The sequence below is a fragment of the Opisthocomus hoazin genome, chromosome 2 (assembly GCF_030867145.1).
Source record: "Opisthocomus hoazin isolate bOpiHoa1 chromosome 2, bOpiHoa1.hap1, whole genome shotgun sequence".
NCBI lineage: Eukaryota > Metazoa > Chordata > Aves > Opisthocomiformes > Opisthocomidae > Opisthocomus > Opisthocomus hoazin.
Window position 1 is genome coordinate 43,597,265 of NC_134415.1, and position 24,744 is coordinate 43,622,008.

The following is a 24,744-nucleotide window of genomic DNA, read 5'->3' on the forward strand; positions in this document are numbered from 1 at the left end:
AGGGAGTAAAGTTTGATGTTTCAGTCGTCCTTTCTCTTCTCAAATGTGCACCAATACTCGCTGCTTGTCTTTGTGGTATAGACTGCAAAAGATGCAAAGATGTAAGCCCTGCAAGAGAGTCACCAGGCTTCAGAATGGTTCCATCTCCAAAGTCTTTATTTCACTTCCAAGAGAAAACCTTTATGTTGTCTAACTCCGTGTGGGTGCTGACTTCTTCCAGTGAGCTGAAAGCATGGGGGTTTCTTGATGACTGAACGTATAAAAGTAGTGTGTGGCATTTTGTGGCACCTGCTGTGAAAAAAATGCTGTCCCTTGACTAGATAATACAGCAATATAAACCTGTCACAGCAGAGTGGTGCACTCATGTTATCTGCATGCTTACGGGTTGAGTCATAACTTCTGTAATTTGTTTATGCCCGTGCAATGTCACATTAATGCAGTTGGTCAGCCTCAGCTTGAGCCCATGTAACCATCTGAAGGCAGCGAAGAGACACAGGCAAAACAGGGAGATAGCTAAGAAATCTCTGAGTGCTGGGGACTCCAGAGCTCTATTTATCTGCAGTGCTGAAGTGAGCAAATAAATAGATTTTAAGCAACAGTCAAAACCTCTTGATGTTTGAATGCAGAAAGGGATCAAATGCTATGGGCAAAAATATGATCTTTTTGTACAGTCTCTTGTAGAATCATACTACAAAGTAAAATCATTCTTACATATTACAAGACATATTGAGGCAGCTTATAAATATAAATGCTTATAAATATCTGAAGGGTGGGTGTCAGGAGGATGGGGCCAAACTCTTTTCAGTGGTGCCCAGCCACAGGACAAGGGCAATGGACACAAACTGAAGCAGAGGAAGTTCCGTCTGAACATGAGGAAGAACTTCTTCCCTCTGAGGGTGATGGAGCCCTGGAACAGGCTGCCCAGGGAGGTTGTGGAGTCTCCTTCTCTGGAGATATTCAAGAGCTGCCTGGACAAGGTCCTCTGCAGCCTGCCGTAGGTGACCCTGCTTGGGCAGGCGGGTTGGACTAGATGACCCACAGAGGTCCCTTCCAACCCCGAACATTCCGTGATTCTGTGATTCTGTGAGTCCTAGCAACCAAAGCAGAACATTGTCTGGAGCACTGTGAGGATCTGGAACTCTCACCTTTGGCAATTTGCTCTGAGGTTCTAAACCGTTTGCCTCAGCTGCTTGCTACAGACTATATAAATGGAGGCCTAAATCAGAAGGCTCATTCTCCCTCTGAGGCGGTAGGGAAGAGGTGAAAAGGGGAGAGAAGGAAAAACAGGAAGAGAAAGAGTAGCAAGAGGGTTCAGGGCTCACCATGGGCCCTGCGCAGCTCTTGCTGCTCTTGCTGCTCTTGCTGCTGCCCAGCAGTGGCGTTCTCACACGTAAGTACTGCCTTTTATGCTAGTGCTTTTTGCTGCTTTATTTATGAACCTGTGTGTCCTGGGTTTGGCCAGGACAGGGTTAATTTTCACCGGACTCCAGGAAGGGGCACAGCCGGGGAGTGGGGGCTGACCCCACCTGGCCAAACAGAGCCCGGTATTCCATACCATGTGCCATCACGCTGGGTTCCGGTTGGGGGGGGCGGCGCGGTGGGAACGCTCTCTCGGCTCGGGAGCGTGCGGCGCTGGTGCGGTCCGAGAGAGCGGGTCTGATTTTGTCGTGTTTTTTTCTCCTTATCTGTATCGTTGTTGTTACTGTTCCCTCTGTTTGCTGTTCTGTTAAACTGCCCTTATCCCGACCCACCAGTTTCTGCCTGTTTTCTTTCCATTCTCCTCCGCACCCCGGCGGGGGGAGGGGCGGCCGCGTGGCGCTTTTGTTGCCAGCGGCAGCCGAAACCAAAACACTGTGAAAACAAAAATAATACAAAAATCAACAGGACAATGGCTTATAGAATTAGAGAGGGTAAGTGTGGCAAAGATGTAATCTCTTCACTTTGTAGGCTGTACAATCGTAGAAAAAGTCACAAATGTCGCCTGGGGTCTTTTGATCAGATTTAATGTAGCTTGGAGATACCACACAGACTTGTCTCAGCTGTTGCTAACCTATTTTGCAGCGAGCGTGAAGATGGAGAGCAGTAAAGCAAAATGCATTAGGCAGGCAATACTGACATTTAAAATAGAACTTTGTGTTAAAGGGACACAGTCATCAGTAGTAGTAGTAAAAGACGTAGGCCAGTAGAGTTTTTTTTCCTAAGATCAGAAAAGTCAGCCTAGATCAATGTGGTGCTGTGGACTGTGAGCTATCCTTGCTTCCCAAGAAGTGGCTTTTTAGAATATGACACTGTAGTGTTAGTTAAGACTTCAGGAGCCTTAGGGAGGAAAGTGAGTCTAGGGCCAATTATGCAGGTCTGGTTTTATATGCAGATCGAATTCATCATAAATACACCTTTGTTGAACTAATATTCTGTTGTTGACATACAATTTTAAAGGATGCTTTTGTTTCTACTGGTCATTGATGTTACTACTGTTACTATTGTAATAGTTATACTACTGTTGCTATTGCTGTTACTATAACTGATGTTACACTCTGTTTCTATATAGTGGTCAACCTTAGAATTCCCAGAGTGAAAACTTGGAAAGTGTGCAGAGAATGTTGTGAAAAGTGATGGCATTCATGTGTAATATCCCAAAGAATGACATAGCATCAGATGAAAGCAGCAAATTTACTAGATTTGATTTGATTTGATTTGACTTTTATTTTAAGTAGACTCATATGGGACATACCCAAGACAGATTGGAGCAAATTATTCTTCCTGACTTGAATAGGCTTCCAGTCAGTGTTCTTTTCCTTCAAAGAATGAACTCTCAATAATCAGAAAATACTTAGTAGCAGAGAATTGTAGTATTCTCAAAGTTGTCCTTCTTTAAAAATACAAAAAGCAAAATACAGGCATTCATCCATTATGCAGTATTTTTGTTATCTCATCAAACAGACTAAAAGTCCATGGTCTGTAATATATAATGTAATGTATATAATATAATATAAACCGAATATATGCAAAATAATATATATAATAACTATGGATTATATAATTAAAGGTTAATGGATTTTCTGTATTCATATTAATCTTAGCAAAGTGCCCAGAGAGGTAGTGGAGGCCCCATCCCTGGAAACATTCAAGACCAGGCTGAACAGGGCTCTGAGCAACCTGATCTAGTTAGCCGTGTCCCTGCTTGCTGCGGGGGGGTTGGACTAGATGACCTCTAGGGGTCCCTTCCGACCCAAAACTTTCTATGATTCTATAAAGTCTTTGTTGGCATTGCCAAAACAGGCACGGCAAAACCAGTTGCTCACTGGAAAAGACTAGCATAGGAAGGAGGGGGTTCAGTTTCAGATGAGTGACTTGATGCAGCTTTGTCTGTGCTGCTGTGGAAAAAAGTGTAGCAAAGTCTGAAGACAAAATTTGATAAAATAAATTGTTCTTTCTAGAATCAAATCTAGACTTCGAATGTCAGGAGAACTCCTACAACAAAGACTTTACGAAAAATAAAATGTTAATGCATAGTATGGGTAAGAAACTAATTTAAAGCCCAAATCCTGTTAGTTTAAGAGGCTCAGTTAAAGTTTGTTAGATGAGTTTTCTGTTTAGTGGTATTCATATGACAGTCCCTAAATGCAGCAGAAGAAATGTTAGAAAGGTGCGCACATACTGAAAAGAAAGGGATCTACAGTACTGTGGAGACCACCAAGACATGCCATATGTACCATAAATACAGGACACCATAGCACACATTACGGAATAGGAGCTATGAAAAATGCTTTCCTCTGCTGACTCCCAGCTATATGCTGGCATTAATTTACTGTGCTCAGTTTCCTTAGCTTTTCTGGGTTCTAGGGGTGACTGTGACCATCAAATCTATTTTCATCATAAGCAATATACTCATGTGTATGATGTGCCATGGCTTATGAGTGAGAGTTTAAGTAGCTGAAAGTAAGCAATACCTGTACTCAGTCTTGAGTCCTGGTCCCTGCTATATGTATTGTGTTTGCATTTAATCCACATGTGCAGTACATACATAGCTGAAGCTAGGACTTCGTACTCCCAGATACCTGTCCCAACATGCACAGGAGTTGTTTCATGATTTGCTTGTTCTATTTTCTGGCTCTACAGACTTCAATTTGTGGCTACATAGTAGTGCAGGTTCATCAGAAAGGCTGCTCCCAACTAGAATCACGTGTAGCATTATACGTAGGACACTGATACATAGGATCAAACCTTCTCTCGTGATGACGGATCAGGAAACTTGGTCATCTACTTCTCAAGCAAGTGCTGCAGTTCCAGTGGAAATGCAGCTGTTCCAGTGATTTAGAGTACAGTAATGCACCCAAATACGTAACTTCTTCCTGGACATGTGAGGAGGCAGTACACCTTCAGTTTATCAGTTGTTCTTTGGTTGTGGAGTCTCCTTCTCTGGAGATATTCAAGACCCACCTGGACAAGGTCCTCTGCAGCCTGCTGTAGGTGACCCTGCTTCAGCAGGAGGGCTGGACTAGGTGACCCACAGAGGTCCCTTCCAACCCCTACCATTCTTTACACATATGAGCTGCACTTTCTTTGTGTTCTGCAAATGATCTGTGCATGTTCTGTTTTTCAGTTTTAGGTAGTACCAATGTATGAACATGCAGAACATCCTAAAGCAATGGCAAGATTTTTAGTAACGAAAGAAGGCATAACTGGCAAAATTCATTAACTATATGACAGTTCCAGCTAGCTTGTTTCATCAGCATTAGTAAAAGCCCTGCATTTTCCTCAACAACCCATGAAACTTCATTACAGGAATGGCTAGTTACCAGACGCTGATGACATTTTTATCTGTTTTAGGGAATTTTCCCCTTGCTAGGTTCTCCTAAGAAAAAAGATTTGAAATGCCCAGAAATAGTTCCTTTTTAAATATAATTTCATCGTTGTTTTTTAATAGTTTTTAATACTGATATTTAGGTTTTTTGAAGGGAATGGTGAACAAACTTAGTGGTCTCTGGTAGTACCTAGTGCTTCAACAGTGCTGCCTTACCATGGTGAGCACCAAGGCCCAAACTGTCCTAATTCTGAGTAATGTGGACTAAAGGAAAAAAAAAAATCTTAAGGGAAAAGAAACATGTAACACAGCACTGACCTCAGATGGCTTGATCCAAAGACAGCTGGAGAACTGCCATTTAGGTGTTTGGTTTTTAGAACAGGACCAAATCTGTGCAGATTACAGATATGCAGCATATACCAAAGATTGGAGCTACTTCCAGTGTAGAACATCAGGGAGTAAAGTTTGATGTTTCAGTCGTCCTTTCTCTTCTCAAATGTGCACCAATACTCGCTGCTTGTCTTTGTGGTATAGACTGCAAAAGATGCAAAGATGTAAGCCCTGCAAGAGAGTCACCAGGCTTCAGAATGGTTCCATCTCCAAAGTCTTTATTTCACTTCCAAGAGAAAACCTTTATGTTGTCTAACTCCGTGTGGGTGCTGACTTCTTCCAGTGAGCTGAAAGCATGGGGGTTTCTTGATGACTGAACGTATAAAAGTAGTGTGTGGCATTTTGTGGCACCTGCTGTGAAAAAAATGCTGTCCCTTGACTAGATAATACAGCAATATAAACCTGTCACAGCAGAGTGGTGCACTCATGTTATCTGCATGCTTACGGGTTGAGTCATAACTTCTGTAATTTGTTTATGCCCGTGCAATGTCACATTAATGCAGTTGGTCAGCCTCAGCTTGAGCCCATGTAACCATCTGAAGGCAGCGAAGAGACACAGGCAAAACAGGGAGATAGCTAAGAAATCTCTGAGTGCTGGGGACTCCAGAGCTCTATTTATCTGCAGTGCTGAAGTGAGCAAATAAATAGATTTTAAGCAACAGTCAAAACCTCTTGATGTTTGAATGCAGAAAGGGATCAAATGCTATGGGCAAAAATATGATCTTTTTGTACAGTCTCTTGTAGAATCATACTACAAAGTAAAATCATTCTTACATATTACAAGACATATTGAGGCAGCTTATAAATATAAATGCTTATAAATATCTGAAGGGTGGGTGTCAGGAGGATGGGGCCAAACTCTTTTCAGTGGTGCCCAGCCACAGGACAAGGGCAATGGACACAAACTGAAGCAGAGGAAGTTCCGTCTGAACATGAGGAAGAACTTCTTCCCTCTGAGGGTGATGGAGCCCTGGAACAGGCTGCCCAGGGAGGTTGTGGAGTCTCCTTCTCTGGAGATATTCAAGACCTGCCTGGACAAGGTCCTCTGCAGCCTGCCGTAGGTGACCCTGCTTGGGCAGGCGGGTTGGACTAGATGACCCACAGAGGTCCCTTCCAACCCCGAACATTCCGTGATTCTGTGATTCTGTGAGTCCTAGCAACCAAAGCAGAACATTGTCTGGAGCACTGTGAGGATCTGGAACTCTCACCTTTGGCAATTTGCTCTGAGGTTCTAAACCGTTTGCCTCAGCTGCTTGCTACAGACTATATAAATGGAGGCCTAAATCAGAAGGCTCATTCTCCCTCTGAGGCGGTAGGGAAGAGGTGAAAAGGGGAGAGAAGGAAAAACAGGAAGAGAAAGAGTAGCAAGAGGGTTCAGGGCTCACCATGGGCCCTGCGCAGCTCTTGCTGCTCTTGCTGCTCTTGCTGCTGCCCAGCAGTGGCGTTCTCACACGTAAGTACTGCCTTTTATGCTAGTGCTTTTTGCTGCTTTATTTATGAACCTGTGTGTCCTGGGTTTGGCCAGGACAGGGTTAATTTTCACCGGACTCCAGGAAGGGGCACAGCCGGGGAGTGGGGGCTGACCCCACCTGGCCAAACAGAGCCCGGTATTCCATACCATGTGCCATCACGCTGGGTTCCGGTTGGGGGGGGCGGCGCGGTGGGAACGCTCTCTCGGCTCGGGAGCGTGCGGCGCTGGTGCGGTCCGAGAGAGCGGGTCTGATTTTGTCGTGTTTTTTTCTCCTTATCTGTATCGTTGTTGTTACTGTTCCCTCTGTTTGCTGTTCTGTTAAACTGCCCTTATCCCGACCCACCAGTTTCTGCCTGTTTTCTTTCCATTCTCCTCCGCACCCCGGCGGGGGGAGGGGCGGCCGCGTGGCGCTTTTGTTGCCAGCGGCAGCCGAAACCAAAACACTGTGAAAACAAAAATAATACAAAAATCAACAGGACAATGGCTTATAGAATTAGAGAGGGTAAGTGTGGCAAAGATGTAATCTCTTCACTTTGTAGGCTGTACAATCGTAGAAAAAGTCACAAATGTCGCCTGGGGTCTTTTGATCAGATTTAATGTAGCTTGGAGATACCACACAGACTTGTCTCAGCTGTTGCTAACCTATTTTGCAGCGAGCGTGAAGATGGAGAGCAGTAAAGCAAAATGCATTAGGCAGGCAATACTGACATTTAAAATAGAACTTTGTGTTAAAGGGACACAGTCATCAGTAGTAGTAGTAAAAGACGTAGGCCAGTAGAGTTTTTTTTCCTAAGATCAGAAAAGTCAGCCTAGATCAATGTGGTGCTGTGGACTGTGAGCTATCCTTGCTTCCCAAGAAGTGGCTTTTTAGAATATGACACTGTAGTGTTAGTTAAGACTTCAGGAGCCTTAGGGAGGAAAGTGAGTCTAGGGCCAATTATGCAGGTCTGGTTTTATATGCAGATCGAATTCATCATAAATACACCTTTGTTGAACTAATATTCTGTTGTTGACATACAATTTTAAAGGATGCTTTTGTTTCTACTGGTCATTGATGTTACTACTGTTACTATTGTAATAGTTATACTACTGTTGCTATTGCTGTTACTATAACTGATGTTACACTCTGTTTCTATATAGTGGTCAACCTTAGAATTCCCAGAGTGAAAACTTGGAAAGTGTGCAGAGAATGTTGTGAAAAGTGATGGCATTCATGTGTAATATCCCAAAGAATGACATAGCATCAGATGAAAGCAGCAAATTTACTAGATTTGATTTGATTTGATTTGACTTTTATTTTAAGTAGACTCATATGGGACATACCCAAGACAGATTGGAGCAAATTATTCTTCCTGACTTGAATAGGCTTCCAGTCAGTGTTCTTTTCCTTCAAAGAATGAACTCTCAATAATCAGAAAATACTTAGTAGCAGAGAATTGTAGTATTCTCAAAGTTGTCCTTCTTTAAATATACAAAAAGCAAAATACAGGCATTCATCCATTATGCAGTATTTTTGTTATCTCATCAAACAGACTAAAAGTCCATGGTCTGTAATATATAATGTAATGTATATAATATAATATAAACCGAATATATGCAAAATAATATATATAATAACTATGGATTATATAATTAAAGGTTAATGGATTTTCTGTATTCATATTAATCTTAGCAAAGTGCCCAGAGAGGTAGTGGAGGCCCCATCCCTGGAAACATTCAAGACCAGGCTGAACAGGGCTCTGAGCAACCTGATCTAGTTAGCCGTGTCCCTGCTTGCTGCGGGGGGGTTGGACTAGATGACCTCTAGGGGTCCCTTCCGACCCAAAACTTTCTATGATTCTATAAAGTCTTTGTTGGCATTGCCAAAACAGGCACGGCAAAACCAGTTGCTCACTGGAAAAGACTAGCATAGGAAGGAGGGGGTTCAGTTTCAGATGAGTGACTTGATGCAGCTTTGTCTGTGCTGCTGTGGAAAAAAGTGTAGCAAAGTCTGAAGACAAAATTTGATAAAATAAATTGTTCTTTCTAGAATCAAATCTAGACTTCGAATGTCAGGAGAACTCCTACAACAAAGACTTTACAAAAAATAAAATGTTAATGCATAGTATGGGTAAGAAACTAATTTAAAGCCCAAATCCTGTTAGTTTAAGAGGCTCAGTTAAAGTTTGTTAGATGAGTTTTCTGTTTAGTGGTATTCATATGACAGTCCCTAAATGCAGCAGAAGAAACGTTAGAAAGGTGCGCACATACTGAAAAGAAAGGGATCTACAGTACTGTGGAGACCACCAAGACATGCCATATGTACCATAAATACAGGACACCATAGCACACATTACGGAATAGGAGCTATGAAAAATGCTTTCCTCTGCTGACTCCCAGCTATATGCTGGCATTAATTTACTGTGCTCAGTTTCCTTAGCTTTTCTGGGTTCTAGGGGTGACTGTGACCATCAAATCTATTTTCATCATAAGCAATATACTCATGTGTATGATGTGCCATGGCTTATGAGTGAGAGTTTAAGTAGCTGAAAGTAAGCAATACCTGTACTCAGTCTTGAGTCCTGGTCCCTGCTATATGTATTGTGTTTGCATTTAATCCACATGTGCAGTACATACATAGCTGAAGCTAGGACTTCGTACTCCCAGATACCTGTCCCAACATGCACAGGAGTTGTTTCATGATTTGCTTGTTCTATTTTCTGGCTCTACAGACTTCAATTTGTGGCTACATAGTAGTGCAGGTTCATCAGAAAGGCTGCTCCCAACTAGAATCACGTGTAGCATTATACGTAGGACACTGATACATAGGATCAAACCTTCTCTCGTGATGACGGATCAGGAAACTTGGTCATCTACTTCTCAAGCAAGTGCTGCAGTTCCAGTGGAAATGCAGCTGTTCCAGTGATTTAGAGTACAGTAATGCACCCAAATACGTAACTTCTTCCTGGACATGTGAGGAGGCAGTACACCTTCAGTTTATCAGTTGTTCTTTGGTTGTGGAGTCTCCTTCTCTGGAGATATTCAAGACCCACCTGGACAAGGTCCTCTGCAGCCTGCTGTAGGTGACCCTGCTTCAGCAGGAGGGCTGGACTAGGTGACCCACAGAGGTCCCTTCCAACCCCTACCATTCTTTACACATATGAGCTGCACTTTCTTTGTGTTCTGCAAATGATCTGTGCATGTTCTGTTTTTCAGTTTTAGGTAGTACCAATGTATGAACATGCAGAACATCCTAAAGCAATGGCAAGATTTTTAGTAACGAAAGAAGGCATAACTGGCAAAATTCATTAACTATATGACAGTTCCAGCTAGCTTGTTTCATCAGCATTAGTAAAAGCCCTGCATTTTCCTCAACAACCCATGAAACTTCATTACAGGAATGGCTAGTTACCAGACGCTGATGACATTTTTATCTGTTTTAGGGAATTTTCCCCTTGCTAGGTTCTCCTAAGAAAAAAGATTTGAAATGCCCAGAAATAGTTCCTTTTTAAATATAATTTCATCGTTGTTTTTTAATAGTTTTTAATACTGATATTTAGGTTTTTTGAAGGGAATGGTGAACAAACTTAGTGGTCTCTGGTAGTACCTAGTGCTTCAACAGTGCTGCCTTACCATGGTGAGCACCAAGGCCCAAACTGTCCTAATTCTGAGTAATGTGGACTAAAGGAAAAAAAAAAATCTTAAGGGAAAAGAAACATGTAACACAGCACTGACCTCAGATGGCTTGATCCAAAGACAGCTGGAGAACTGCCATTTAGGTGTTTGGTTTTTAGAACAGGACCAAATCTGTGCAGATTACAGATATGCAGCATATACCAAAGATTGGAGCTACTTCCAGTGTAGAACATCAGGGAGTAAAGTTTGATGTTTCAGTCGTCCTTTCTCTTCTCAAATGTGCACCAATACTCGCTGCTTGTCTTTGTGGTATAGACTGCAAAAGATGCAAAGATGTAAGCCCTGCAAGAGAGTCACCAGGCTTCAGAATGGTTCCATCTCCAAAGTCTTTATTTCACTTCCAAGAGAAAACCTTTATGTTGTCTAACTCCGTGTGGGTGCTGACTTCTTCCAGTGAGCTGAAAGCATGGGGGTTTCTTGATGACTGAACGTATAAAAGTAGTGTGTGGCATTTTGTGGCACCTGCTGTGAAAAAAATGCTGTCCCTTGACTAGATAATACAGCAATATAAACCTGTCACAGCAGAGTGGTGCACTCATGTTATCTGCATGCTTACGGGTTGAGTCATAACTTCTGTAATTTGTTTATGCCCGTGCAATGTCACATTAATGCAGTTGGTCAGCCTCAGCTTGAGCCCATGTAACCATCTGAAGGCAGCGAAGAGACACAGGCAAAACAGGGAGATAGCTAAGAAATCTCTGAGTGCTGGGGACTCCAGAGCTCTATTTATCTGCAGTGCTGAAGTGAGCAAATAAATAGATTTTAAGCAACAGTCAAAACCTCTTGATGTTTGAATGCAGAAAGGGATCAAATGCTATGGGCAAAAATATGATCTTTTTGTACAGTCTCTTGTAGAATCATACTACAAAGTAAAATCATTCTTACATATTACAAGACATATTGAGGCAGCTTATAAATATAAATGCTTATAAATATCTGAAGGGTGGGTGTCAGGAGGATGGGGCCAAACTCTTTTCAGTGGTGCCCAGCCACAGGACAAGGGCAATGGACACAAACTGAAGCAGAGGAAGTTCCGTCTGAACATGAGGAAGAACTTCTTCCCTCTGAGGGTGATGGAGCCCTGGAACAGGCTGCCCAGGGAGGTTGTGGAGTCTCCTTCTCTGGAGATATTCAAGAGCTGCCTGGACAAGGTCCTCTGCAGCCTGCCGTAGGTGACCCTGCTTGGGCAGGCGGGTTGGACTAGATGACCCACAGAGGTCCCTTCCAACCCCGAACATTCCGTGATTCTGTGATTCTGTGAGTCCTAGCAACCAAAGCAGAACATTGTCTGGAGCACTGTGAGGATCTGGAACTCTCACCTTTGGCAGTTTGCTCTGAGGTTCTAAACCGTTTGCCTCAGCTGCTTGCTACAGACTATATAAATGGAGGCCTAAATCAGAAGGCTCATTCTCCCTCTGAGGCGGTAGGGAAGAGGTGAAAAGGGGAGAGAAGGAAAAACAGGAAGAGAAAGAGTAGCAAGAGGGTTCAGGGCTCACCATGGGCCCTGCGCAGCTCTTGCTGCTCTTGCTGCTCTTGCTGCTGCCCAGCAGTGGCGTTCTCACACGTAAGTACTGCCTTTTATGCTAGTGCTTTTTGCTGCTTTATTTATGAACCTGTGTGTCCTGGGTTTGGCCAGGACAGGGTTAATTTTCACCGGACTCCAGGAAGGGGCACAGCCGGGGAGTGGGGGCTGACCCCACCTGGCCAAACAGAGCCCGGTATTCCATACCATGTGCCATCACGCTGGGTTCCGGTTGGGGGGGGCGGCGCGGTGGGAACGCTCTCTCGGCTCGGGAGCGTGCGGCGCTGGTGCGGTCCGAGAGAGCGGGTCTGATTTTGTCGTGTTTTTTTCTCCTTATCTGTATCGTTGTTGTTACTGTTCCCTCTGTTTGCTGTTCTGTTAAACTGCCCTTATCCCGACCCACCAGTTTCTGCCTGTTTTCTTTCCATTCTCCTCCGCACCCCGGCGGGGGGAGGGGCGGCCGCGTGGCGCTTTTGTTGCCAGCGGCAGCCGAAACCAAAACACTGTGAAAACAAAAATAATACAAAAATCAACAGGACAATGGCTTATAGAATTAGAGAGGGTAAGTGTGGCAAAGATGTAATCTCTTCACTTTGTAGGCTGTACAATCGTAGAAAAAGTCACAAATGTCGCCTGGGGTCTTTTGATCAGATTTAATGTAGCTTGGAGATACCACACAGACTTGTCTCAGCTGTTGCTAACCTATTTTGCAGCGAGCGTGAAGATGGAGAGCAGTAAAGCAAAATGCATTAGGCAGGCAATACTGACATTTAAAATAGAACTTTGTGTTAAAGGGACACAGTCATCAGTAGTAGTAGTAAAAGACGTAGGCCAGTAGAGTTTTTTTTCCTAAGATCAGAAAAGTCAGCCTAGATCAATGTGGTGCTGTGGACTGTGAGCTATCCTTGCTTCCCAAGAAGTGGCTTTTTAGAATATGACACTGTAGTGTTAGTTAAGACTTCAGGAGCCTTAGGGAGGAAAGTGAGTCTAGGGCCAATTATGCAGGTCTGGTTTTATATGCAGATCGAATTCATCATAAATACACCTTTGTTGAACTAATATTCTGTTGTTGACATACAATTTTAAAGGATGCTTTTGTTTCTACTGGTCATTGATGTTACTACTGTTACTATTGTAATAGTTATACTACTGTTGCTATTGCTGTTACTATAACTGATGTTACACTCTGTTTCTATATAGTGGTCAACCTTAGAATTCCCAGAGTGAAAACTTGGAAAGTGTGCAGAGAATGTTGTGAAAAGTGATGGCATTCATGTGTAATATCCCAAAGAATGACATAGCATCAGATGAAAGCAGCAAATTTACTAGATTTGATTTGATTTGATTTGACTTTTATTTTAAGTAGACTCATATGGGACATACCCAAGACAGATTGGAGCAAATTATTCTTCCTGACTTGAATAGGCTTCCAGTCAGTGTTCTTTTCCTTCAAAGAATGAACTCTCAATAATCAGAAAATATTTAGTAGCAGAGAATTGTAGTATTCTCAAAGTTGTCCTTCTTTAAATATACAAAAAGCAAAATACAGGCATTCATCCATTATGCAGTATTTTTGTTATCTCATCAAACAGACTAAAAGTCCATGGTCTGTAATATATAATGTAATGTATATAATATAATATAAACCGAATATATGCAAAATAATATATATAATAACTATGGATTATATAATTAAAGGTTAATGGATTTTCTGTATTCATATTAATCTTAGCAAAGTGCCCAGAGAGGTAGTGGAGGCCCCATCCCTGGAAACATTCAAGACCAGGCTGAACAGGGCTCTGAGCAACCTGATCTAGTTAGCCGTGTCCCTGCTTGCTGCGGGGGGGTTGGACTAGATGACCTCTAGGGGTCCCTTCCGACCCAAAACTTTCTATGATTCTATAAAGTCTTTGTTGGCATTGCCAAAACAGGCACGGCAAAACCAGTTGCTCACTGGAAAAGACTAGCATAGGAAGGAGGGGGTTCAGTTTCAGATGAGTGACTTGATGCAGCTTTGTCTGTGCTGCTGTGGAAAAAAGTGTAGCAAAGTCTGAAGACAAAATTTGATAAAATAAATTGTTCTTTCTAGAATCAAATCTAGACTTCGAATGTCAGGAGAACTCCTACAACAAAGACTTTACGAAAAATAAAATGTTAATGCATAGTATGGGTAAGAAACTAATTTAAAGCCCAAATCCTGTTAGTTTAAGAGGCTCAGTTAAAGTTTGTTAGATGAGTTTTCTGTTTAGTGGTATTCATATGACAGTCCCTAAATGCAGCAGAAGAAACGTTAGAAAGGTGCGCACATACTGAAAAGAAAGGGATCTACAGTACTGTGGAGACCACCAAGACATGCCATATGTACCATAAATACAGGACACCATAGCACACATTACGGAATAGGAGCTATGAAAAATGCTTTCCTCTGCTGACTCCCAGCTATATGCTGGCATTAATTTACTGTGCTCAGTTTCCTTAGCTTTTCTGGGTTCTAGGGGTGACTGTGACCATCAAATCTATTTTCATCATAAGCAATATACTCATGTGTATGATGTGCCATGGCTTATGAGTGAGAGTTTAAGTAGCTGAAAGTAAGCAATACCTGTACTCAGTCTTGAGTCCTGGTCCCTGCTATATGTATTGTGTTTGCATTTAATCCACATGTGCAGTACATACATAGCTGAAGCTAGGACTTCGTACTCCCAGATACCTGTCCCAACATGCACAGGAGTTGTTTCATGATTTGCTTGTTCTATTTTCTGGCTCTACAGACTTCAGTTTGTGGCTACATAGTAGTGCAGGTTCATCAGAAAGGCTGCTCCCAACTAGAATCACGTGTAGCATTATACGTAGGACACTGATACATAGGATCAAACCTTCTCTCGTGATGACGGATCAGGAAACTTGGTCATCTACTTCTCAAGCAAGTGCTGCAGTTCCAGTGGAAATGCAGCTGTTCCAGTGATTTAGAGTACAGTAATGCACCCAAATACGTAACTTCTTCCTGGACATGTGAGGAGGCAGTACACCTTCAGTTTATCAGTTGTTCTTTGGTTGTGGAGTCTCCTTCTCTGGAGATAGTCAAGACCCACCTGGACAAGGTCCTCTGCAGCCTGCTGTAGGTGACCCTGCTTCAGCAGGAGGGCTGGACTAGGTGACCCACAGAGGTCCCTTCCAACCCCTACCATTCTTTACACATATGAGCTGCACTTTCTTTGTGTTCTGCAAATGATCTGTGCATGTTCTGTTTTTCAGTTTTAGGTAGTACCAATGTATGAACATGCAGAACATCCTAAAGCAATGGCAAGATTTTTAGTAACGAAAGAAGGCATAACTGGCAAAATTCATTAACTATATGACAGTTCCAGCTAGCTTGTTTCATCAGCATTAGTAAAAGCCCTGCATTTTCCTCAACAACCCATGAAACTTCATTACAGGAATGGCTAGTTACCAGACGCTGATGACATTTTTATCTATTTTAGGGAATTTTCCCCTTGCTAGGTTCTCCTAAGAAAAAAGATTTGAAATGCCCAGAAATAGTTCCTTTTTAAATATAATTTCATCGTTGTTTTTTAATAGTTTTTAATACTGATATTTAGGTTTTTTGAAGGGAATGGTGAACAAACTTAGTGGTCTCTGGTAGTACCTAGTGCTTCAACAGTGCTGCCTTACCATGGTGAGCACCAAGGCCCAAACTGTCCTAATTCTGAGTAATGTGGACTAAAGGAAAAAAAAAAATCTTAAGGGAAAAGAAACATGTAACACAGCACTGACCTCAGATGGCTTGATCCAAAGACAGCTGGAGAACTGCCATTTAGGTGTTTGGTTTTTAGAACAGGACCAAATCTGTGCAGATTACAGATATGCAGCATATACCAAAGATTGGAGCTACTTCCAGTGTAGAACATCAGGGAGTAAAGTTTGATGTTTCAGTCGTCCTTTCTCTTCTCAAATGTGCACCAATACTCGCTGCTTGTCTTTGTGGTATAGACTGCAAAAGATGCAAAGATGTAAGCCCTGCAAGAGAGTCACCAGGCTTCAGAATGGTTCCATCTCCAAAGTCTTTATTTCACTTCCAAGAGAAAACCTTTATGTTGTCTAACTCCGTGTGGGTGCTGACTTCTTCCAGTGAGCTGAAAGCATGGGGGTTTCTTGATGACTGAACGTATAAAAGTAGTGTGTGGCATTTTGTGGCACCTGCTGTGAAAAAAATGCTGTCCCTTGACTAGATAATACAGCAATATAAACCTGTCACAGCAGAGTGGTGCACTCATGTTATCTGCATGCTTACGGGTTGAGTCATAACTTCTGTAATTTGTTTATGCCCGTGCAATGTCACATTAATGCAGTTGGTCAGCCTCAGCTTGAGCCCATGTAACCATCTGAAGGCAGCGAAGAGACACAGGCAAAACAGGGAGATAGCTAAGAAATCTCTGAGTGCTGGGGACTCCAGAGCTCTATTTATCTGCAGTGCTGAAGTGAGCAAATAAATAGATTTTAAGCAACAGTCAAAACCTCTTGATGTTTGAATGCAGAAAGGGATCAAATGCTATGGGCAAAAATATGATCTTTTTGTACAGTCTCTTGTAGAATCATACTACAAAGTAAAATCATTCTTACATATTACAAGACATATTGAGGCAGCTTATAAATATAAATGCTTATAAATATCTGAAGGGTGGGTGTCAGGAGGATGGGGCCAAACTCTTTTCAGTGGTGCCCAGCCACAGGACAAGGGCAATGGACACAAACTGAAGCAGAGGAAGTTCCGTCTGAACATGAGGAAGAACTTCTTCCCTCTGAGGGTGATGGAGCCCTGGAACAGGCTGCCCAGGGAGGTTGTGGAGTCTCCTTCTCTGGAGATATTCAAGACCTGCCTGGACAAGGTCCTCTGCAGCCTGCCGTAGGTGACCCTGCTTGGGCAGGCGGGTTGGACTAGATGACCCACAGAGGTCCCTTCCAACCCCGAACATTCCGTGATTCTGTGATTCTGTGAGTCCTAGCAACCAAAGCAGAACATTGTCTGGAGCACTGTGAGGATCTGGAACTCTCACCTTTGGCAGTTTGCTCTGAGGTTCTAAACCGTTTGCCTCAGCTGCTTGCTACAGACTATATAAATGGAGGCCTAAATCAGAAGGCTCATTCTCCCTCTGAGGCGGTAGGGAAGAGGTGAAAAGGGGAGAGAAGGAAAAACAGGAAGAGAAAGAGTAGCAAGAGGGTTCAGGGCTCACCATGGGCCCTGCGCAGCTCTTGCTGCTCTTGCTGCTCTTGCTGCTGCCCAGCAGTGGCGTTCTCACACGTAAGTACTGCCTTTTATGCTAGTGCTTTTTGCTGCTTTATTTATGAACCTGTGTGTCCTGGGTTTGGCCAGGACAGGGTTAATTTTCACCGGACTCCAGGAAGGGGCACAGCCGGGGAGTGGGGGCTGACCCCACCTGGCCAAACAGAGCCCGGTATTCCATACCATGTGCCATCACGCTGGGTTCCGGTTGGGGGGGGCGGCGCGGTGGGAACGCTCTCTCGGCTCGGGAGCGTGCGGCGCTGGTGCGGTCCGAGAGAGCGGGTCTGATTTTGTCGTGTTTTTTTCTCCTTATCTGTATCGTTGTTGTTACTGTTCCCTCTGTTTGCTGTTCTGTTAAACTGCCCTTATCCCGACCCACCAGTTTCTGCCTGTTTTCTTTCCATTCTCCTCCGCACCCCGGCGGGGGGAGGGGCGGCCGCGTGGCGCTTTTGTTGCCAGCGGCAGCCGAAACCAAAACACTGTGAAAACAAAAATAATACAAAAATCAACAGGACAATGGCTTATAGAATTAGAGAGGGTAAGTGTGGCAAAGATGTAATCTCTTCACTTTGTAGGCTGTACAATCGTAGAAAAAGTCACAAATGTCGCCTGGGGTCTTTTGATCAGATTTAATGTAGCTTGGAGATACCACACAGACTTGTCTCAGCTGTTGCTAACCTATTTTGCAGCGAGCGTGAAGATGGAGAGCAGTAAAGCAAAATGCATTAGGCAGGCAATACTGACATTTAAAATAGAACTTTGTGTTAAAGGGACACAGTCATCAGTAGTAGTAGTAAAAGACGTAGGCCAGTAGAGTTTTTTTTCCTAAGATCAGAAAAGTCAGCCTAGATCAATGTGGTGCTGTGGACTGTGAGCTATCCTTGCTTCCCAAGAAGTGGCTTTTTAGAATATGACACTGTAGTGTTAGTTAAGACTTCAGGAGCCTTAGGGAGGAAAGTGAGTCTAGGGCCAATTATGCAGGTCTGGTTTTATATGCAGATCGAATTCATCATAAATACACCTTTGTTGAACTAATATTCTGTTGTTGACATACAATTTTAAAGGATGCTTTTGTTTCTACTGGTCATTGATGTTACTACTGTTACTATTGTAATAGTTATACTACTGTTGCTATTGCTGTTACTATAACTGATGTTACACTCTGTTTCTATATAGTGGTCAACCTTAGAATTCCCAGAGTGAAAACTTGGAAAGTGTGCAGAGAATGTTGTGAAAAGTGATGGCATTCATGTGTAATATCCCAAAGAATGACATAGCATCAGATGAAAGCAGCAAATTTACTAGATTTGATTTGATTTGATTTGACTTTTATTTTAAGTAGACTCATATGGGACATACCCAAGACAGATTGGAGCAAATTATTCTTCCTGACTTGAATAGGCTTCCAGTCAGTGTTCTTTTCCTTCAAAGAATGAACTCTCAATAATCAGAAAATATTTAGTAGCAGAGAATTGTAGTATTCTCAAAGTTGTCCTTCTTTAAATATACAAAAAGCAAAATACAGGCATTCATCCATTATGCAGTATTTTTGTTATCTCATCAAACAGACTAAAAGTCCATGGTCTGTAATATATAATGTAATGTATATAATATAATATAAACCGAATATATGCAAAATAATATATATAATAACTATGGAATATATAATTAAAGGTTAATGGATTTTCTGTATTCATATTAATCTTAGCAAAGTGCCCAGAGAGGTAGTGGAGGCCCCATCCCTGGAAACATTCAAGACCTGTGCATGTTCTGTTTTTCAGTTTTAGGTAGTACCGAACAAATTCCATAGTTGTAAATAACCAAAGTACATTATATTTTCCAGGTGTAAAGCAGCATGATGCCACATTGACCTTCAGGTACAACAGAGACAGAAAGACTTTGACCAGTGATGTCCACATTCCAGATGTTGATGTTGAATTTGGTACAAACTTCAGAATTACTGGTGAATCCATTTCTGGGAAGAAAGCATATACCTTTGTCTTAGTCTTTAACAAGAAGAAGATTTCTGAAGTTACTTTTACTGGCCAGATCAGGTAACTCAGAAAGACGCTTAGACTTTTACAGATCTCTTTGAATAAGGTAGCTGAAGGTTTTATTTAAGGTTGAAAATTTTGGGAAATTCTATCCCATTTTGGAGAAAATGCTTATATAGAGAGACATACAAACTTGTCATTCAAACCCTCTTTAAGAACCCTTGAAATACTTTACTTGTAATCCATCACATATACATCAAATAAATACATCTAATACATCAACTGATCTTTCCTACTATATGAATATATATAGTTTGTATTACAGGTTCCTTGAGTTAGTTCTTCCCTGTTTGCACACACACGACTACAAAAATGACGTTGTAGTAGTACTATTGCAGGTGTGATAATCCAAGGATATAAACAAGGCAAGGCTTGTTCGGAGAAGTGTTATGTTTTAGTGGATATATTCAGCTCTACAAAAAGTTATTACATCTCCCCATGAAGAAATCTAATGGCACTCAATAAGCAACAAAACCAAAAATAACTGAGAGCTTCCTGTAAAAATTCCCACGCTTCATGATGAGAATATTTCCGGGAACATCTACAGGGGAGCTAACAAAAATGTTCAGCCTGCCAGGGTTTCTAAAACTGCCTCACAAGCCTATAGTGAAATGAGCTGATCCCATTCTTTAATAAACCTCAGTCTTCCATGGAATTGTGTGATCTTGATGGTGCCCCGGGGAGTCTTTGTCTTTGCTGTTCATGCAGAATTGCCTCTGATATCAGTGGGAGCTTTGGACAGATATCAGGGTCCTGAATTCCCTTTGATTTGCACTAACATAATATTAGAAGTTTGCTCAAGTCAACAAAGTTGCAGAGATATAAAATAAATGTGAATAAAGGAAAATGAAGCCCCATGGCATAATATGTTTCATCAAGTGTTTTGTTTCTGTGTGATTCGTGGTCAGAGGCCGTATCCTTAGTAGGCAATTCAGCTTGAGCCAGTAGTTCAGAATTTGGTTCAGGTACAACTTTACCAAGACAGGTATATATTTTCATCCATTTCAGTATTATGAAATTAATACAGAATTATTATTGTGTGCATCTGTGCACGTTATAATAATTTACCATAGATTTCCCAAAGTAACTAGCAGAAGCTGAAAACATTCATTGAATTGGAACAAATTTACAAGCTTGATTCAATCTATTTTTTTATAGTATCTATTATGCCTTTACTGTAGATTTAAATGCTGAAATTTCTCCTGAAACATAAGTGAAAAAGTAGAGTGAGATGTTTTGTATTCACATTTACTTTCTGCTGTCACAGATACGCTGGAATAGAAGAGGCAATGTTAAGGGGCACCATTTCTATTCCTCCCCTGCAAACTGAACTTAGAACTGAAGCAAAGGTTAATTATTCACCAACTGAAGGATATCTTCAGCTGAGCTCAGCTGCAACAACTCATGGAAACTCAATTTCAGAAAGACTTCTTGTCAGATATGGTAGGGGCAAAAACGTGATCCACACATACATCCTATGAATTTAAACATCTTATTGCATTAGTTTGTAGTATATCCCTAAATAGAATAAGCATATTACTAATTTTACCCATTTCTTTTAAATTCATGTTTTTCAGATTCTGAGAAAGTTGAGCTAGAGTGGCGTTCAGGTGCCAGTGCTGCTGTGAAAAAAATGTCTTCTGGCTTTGCAGTTGACTTTTCAGACTACTCAAAACCTTTAGAGAAGCATGCCAATGAACTGCTGGATCAGAAGGTGGCTCATACTAATATGACACTGCGACATATTGTGTCACAATTTATTGTGGTATGTTTCAGCCTACAGTAGATATTACAGCTTGACCACATAGCTCTCGTGAATTCTCACCTCCCCCATGGGTGTCAAAATGGCAACTACTTGTAAGAGCATTCATCAGATTGAATAAGATGTATATTTCCAACTTCGATTGAACCAGTCACTTTATCAGATGCGTAGTGCTCAGTATATGGATAGCTACAATGGCTTTCAGATAACTTCCTGGGAAGTCCTAAAACTTGTTATTTACTTTGAAAGTCTTGTCTCCTCATTGCAGGCAACCAACACCTGGCTGCAAAAGGCATCAAGAGATGTCCCCTATGCCCAGATTCTGCAAGACAAACTAAGTGGACTGCAGGAACTGAACATTCAGAAAATTAACCTGCCTGTTATCACCATTCCTGAAGAACTCTTCCTGAAAAGGTAGGGAGATAAATTAGGATAGTCACACAGGAAACTGAAAATAGGTATTTATTCGTATTTTTGTGTTATTTTAATTTACTTTGTTTTATAAAACAGCGTGGAATTGCTATAAATATTAGCTTAAAATTGGAATCATAACCAAGAATTTTAAGACCAGAGACATGAAATTATATGGAGGAAATAATGCGTGTCTTTAATACAGATTGGACTTTACAGCAATCACTCCTGCAGTATACGAATATATCCTGAAGTATTGTGTTATGTAGTAATGAGAACGGAACAAAAATACAGCGTTCAACAATCTTTACTTTAAGCCACTAATGAAGCCAGGTTTCCCGTAGATTTGTGTCCTGCACCCCCACAGACACTTTGTCTTTGGCCATAATCCTAATAACTCTACTTTTTCCTGTGTAGTCCTATTGGACATTTCTTCCTGTTCCCCTACGCATACTGGATGACCTCCACCAGTATAGTACACTGACCTCTTCCCATGTCTGACTCCATCTGTCACCTGCTCAGAGGCAGCACGTGCCGTGGTTGTACACATATGGACTGGATGCTTGCACTAGTTTGGGCCCATCCCCTCCAGCTAATAGAGAGTTTCACAGAACTTGCATGAAAGTAGTTACCCCTGGGGCTTTTAGCCTTCTGTCAAATTTGATAGAAATCATCCAATGTGTTAAAAATGTCTAAAAAGTAGTATTTGACAAGCAAAAAGGGATACTGGAAGGCAGATAAATAGTGTATTTCTTCTATTTCTAGGAAATTAGACGATAAGTCAGCCAGAGTAGATCTAGACTAAAATACTCGTGCACCTGCCAAGATTTGCTCTCATTACAGTTCCTAGCACATATTGTTCTTGCCATTTAGTGTTCATAGCACATTGCTGCTCTGCCTATGCATAAGAATTCAAGGAACAGTGTTGTTTGGTAGTATCTTCAGAATATATCCACAGCTACCACTGTGATAAGTAGAAACATGTCTGTATAGTTTAGTCATGAGCTGGGGACACATCGATGGCTGAAACAGATGTAAAGGACAACAGAAGCTAGTGTAAGGTTGGATTGCAAAAACAGATGGAGAACAGTCTGGCATTTTATCTTTCTTAGTGCTATTTTTCCATGTATTGTCTTTCACTGTGGTAATACGAAACTGGATGTTAACGACACACAACTGTATTGCTTCCAGTGTATTCCTAAGCTAAGTATAAACAAGGAAAAAACTGCTTTTTCCTCTGTGTTCTTATCAGCACTGCACATTTAATAATAATAATAGGAATTTCTGCTGCTCTGTGATGTTGATTTTTTTAACCATTTGATGTAAAGGAACAAATTTCAAAAGTGTTTCCATGATTTTCATCTTAGGATGTAGCTCTAAGTGTAAAAAAGAAGATTTTGTGATGTAAAAGACCGGTTAGGCAAACAAGAAAAGCATCTTTGCCAGCTTATTGTTCATGCACAAATTAAGGCCACGTTTCCTCCTGTTTTGCCTTTTCATAATTACACTTTTCCCCCACAAGCTTTTCAGCCGATGATCTGTTTTTTCCAGTCCTAGCTCCTGCTAAAATGGTTAGATTGTATTTATTTTTATTCAGAATAAAACAAATCCTGAGTATTTGGATGAAACTTTTGAAACACTTATCATCATAAAGATAAATTCTTTATAATTCAGGTTCTTATAACTTCTAATGCTAATAAGACTTCTTCTGCATTTCTATAAGACTACATCACTTTTTTAAAGAACAATATAATCCCCTTTTTCTGATACTTGACATGCCACATTGCACAAGTGCAGCAGTATTTTTGGAGTATTTTTTTTTCCTATGTGTCAGTTATTTTCATTCAGATTCCTTCATTTTGAGGATCATTTTCGTGTCAATACATCTTTTCATTAATGTTCAGAAAGCAGATTTGGATTTTCAGAGTAGAAAATCAAATACAAGATTCATAACCATTGTATATTAGCCCCTGGAATGGCACTCTCCACCTGTGAGCTGAAGTTAAGCTCTGAACAAAGAATCAGGAACCTTTGAATTCCAAGGCAAGGTCTTACAGAATGAATGTGTTTCTGGACTACTTGACCTATGAATCTCTTTGATTATGAAATAAGGGGAAAAAACTTTGACAGAATTCACTGATATCAAAGTGCTTTCAGTAAATTCTGGTAGATGAGTGCTTTAAAAATGCTGATAATAATAGATGGTCATTACATTTCTCTCTAAACCTAACATCAGGGCATTGATATAAGCATGTAAGTAAGCTCAGTATCGTGGGAATAGTAGGAATCATGGAAATTTCTGTATATGCTTCTTGGACTTAGAGTTTCTAACAGAGTCACTTTTGTTTTCTAGTGAAGACCGGACCAGATACAGCTTAAATAAAAACAGTTTTCTAATTAATATCCCATTGCCATTTGGTGGAAGATCATCCCATGACAGAAGGGTGCCACAGACTGTTAAAACACCTCCTCTGGTAATGGAGTCAATGGGAATAAGTGTGCCATCTCAGGAACACAGAATCCCAACATTTACTGTTCCAGAATCCTATCCTCTACATGTGCCTTTACTTGACACTTTAGAGGTCGCTGCTAATGTGTACAGCAACTACTACAACTGGACCGCAGCGTACACTTTGGCTAATAGCACCACAGAGAAGGCATCCAGCATAAGAACTACTTATACCACGAAAGCTGATTCGATTTTTGAGCTACTTTCCTACAGTGTGAAAGGTAAGAATGTGTGCTAATACTGCAACGTTGGCAAAATTATTTTAATGACTTTATTTTCCATGTATCAGGTACAGCACATTCATTTTCCTGTTCCTTATTTAAAGTGTTGTATAATTCTAATCACTTTCTTTTTTTTAAAAGATATTATGTGAATCTGTTTATTCAGGCAAAAAAAGTGAAGTCAAATTAATTCAATAAAGACTTTTAAGGTCCGTATTTTCCTAGATATTCCCTACTGAAGAAAAAGTCCTTCAAAACTGAAGGAGTGATTCTGTAAACAATTTATATCTGACAAGTCAAGTGTTTTCAAAATCAAGTGTGCAGGTGTATGTGTAGGTATGACCACAGGTTATTTCTTGCCTTTTTATATATATATATATAATTTTTTTTATCATTTATATATGTCCATATACTGCCATAACTACATAGCAGTTACCCCAGATTCAGACTGGATAGGTCTTAAAACTGATATTTTTAAGTTAGTTCCTCTCAAATTGCAGTTTGAGTTCTCAAATTGCAAAAGGAGAAGCTAGCTTCAGTCTTTCCTAAACTCCCCACCATAAATGAAGCACGATAAAGAAAACATTAAAAAACAGGCATGTTAGATATGTGTTATTTTTGAGAGTCCATCTTCTCAATTGAAG

The 24,744-nt window shown here is 41.2% G+C and overlaps 1 protein-coding gene across 1 annotated transcript in view; it reads left to right on the forward strand.

Moving 5' to 3' along the window:
* Window positions 1-24,744, forward strand: part of LOC142364605 (apolipoprotein B-100-like) — a 77,082-nt gene that overhangs the window by 47,500 nt on the left and 4,838 nt on the right. Inside the window, 5 exon segments of the mRNA XM_075444451.1 lie at window positions 19,021-19,197; window positions 20,465-20,640; window positions 20,775-20,962; window positions 21,228-21,373; window positions 23,724-24,100. Of these exon segments, the coding sequence (XP_075300566.1) occupies window positions 19,021-19,197; window positions 20,465-20,640; window positions 20,775-20,962; window positions 21,228-21,373; window positions 23,724-24,100 (1,064 nt within the window).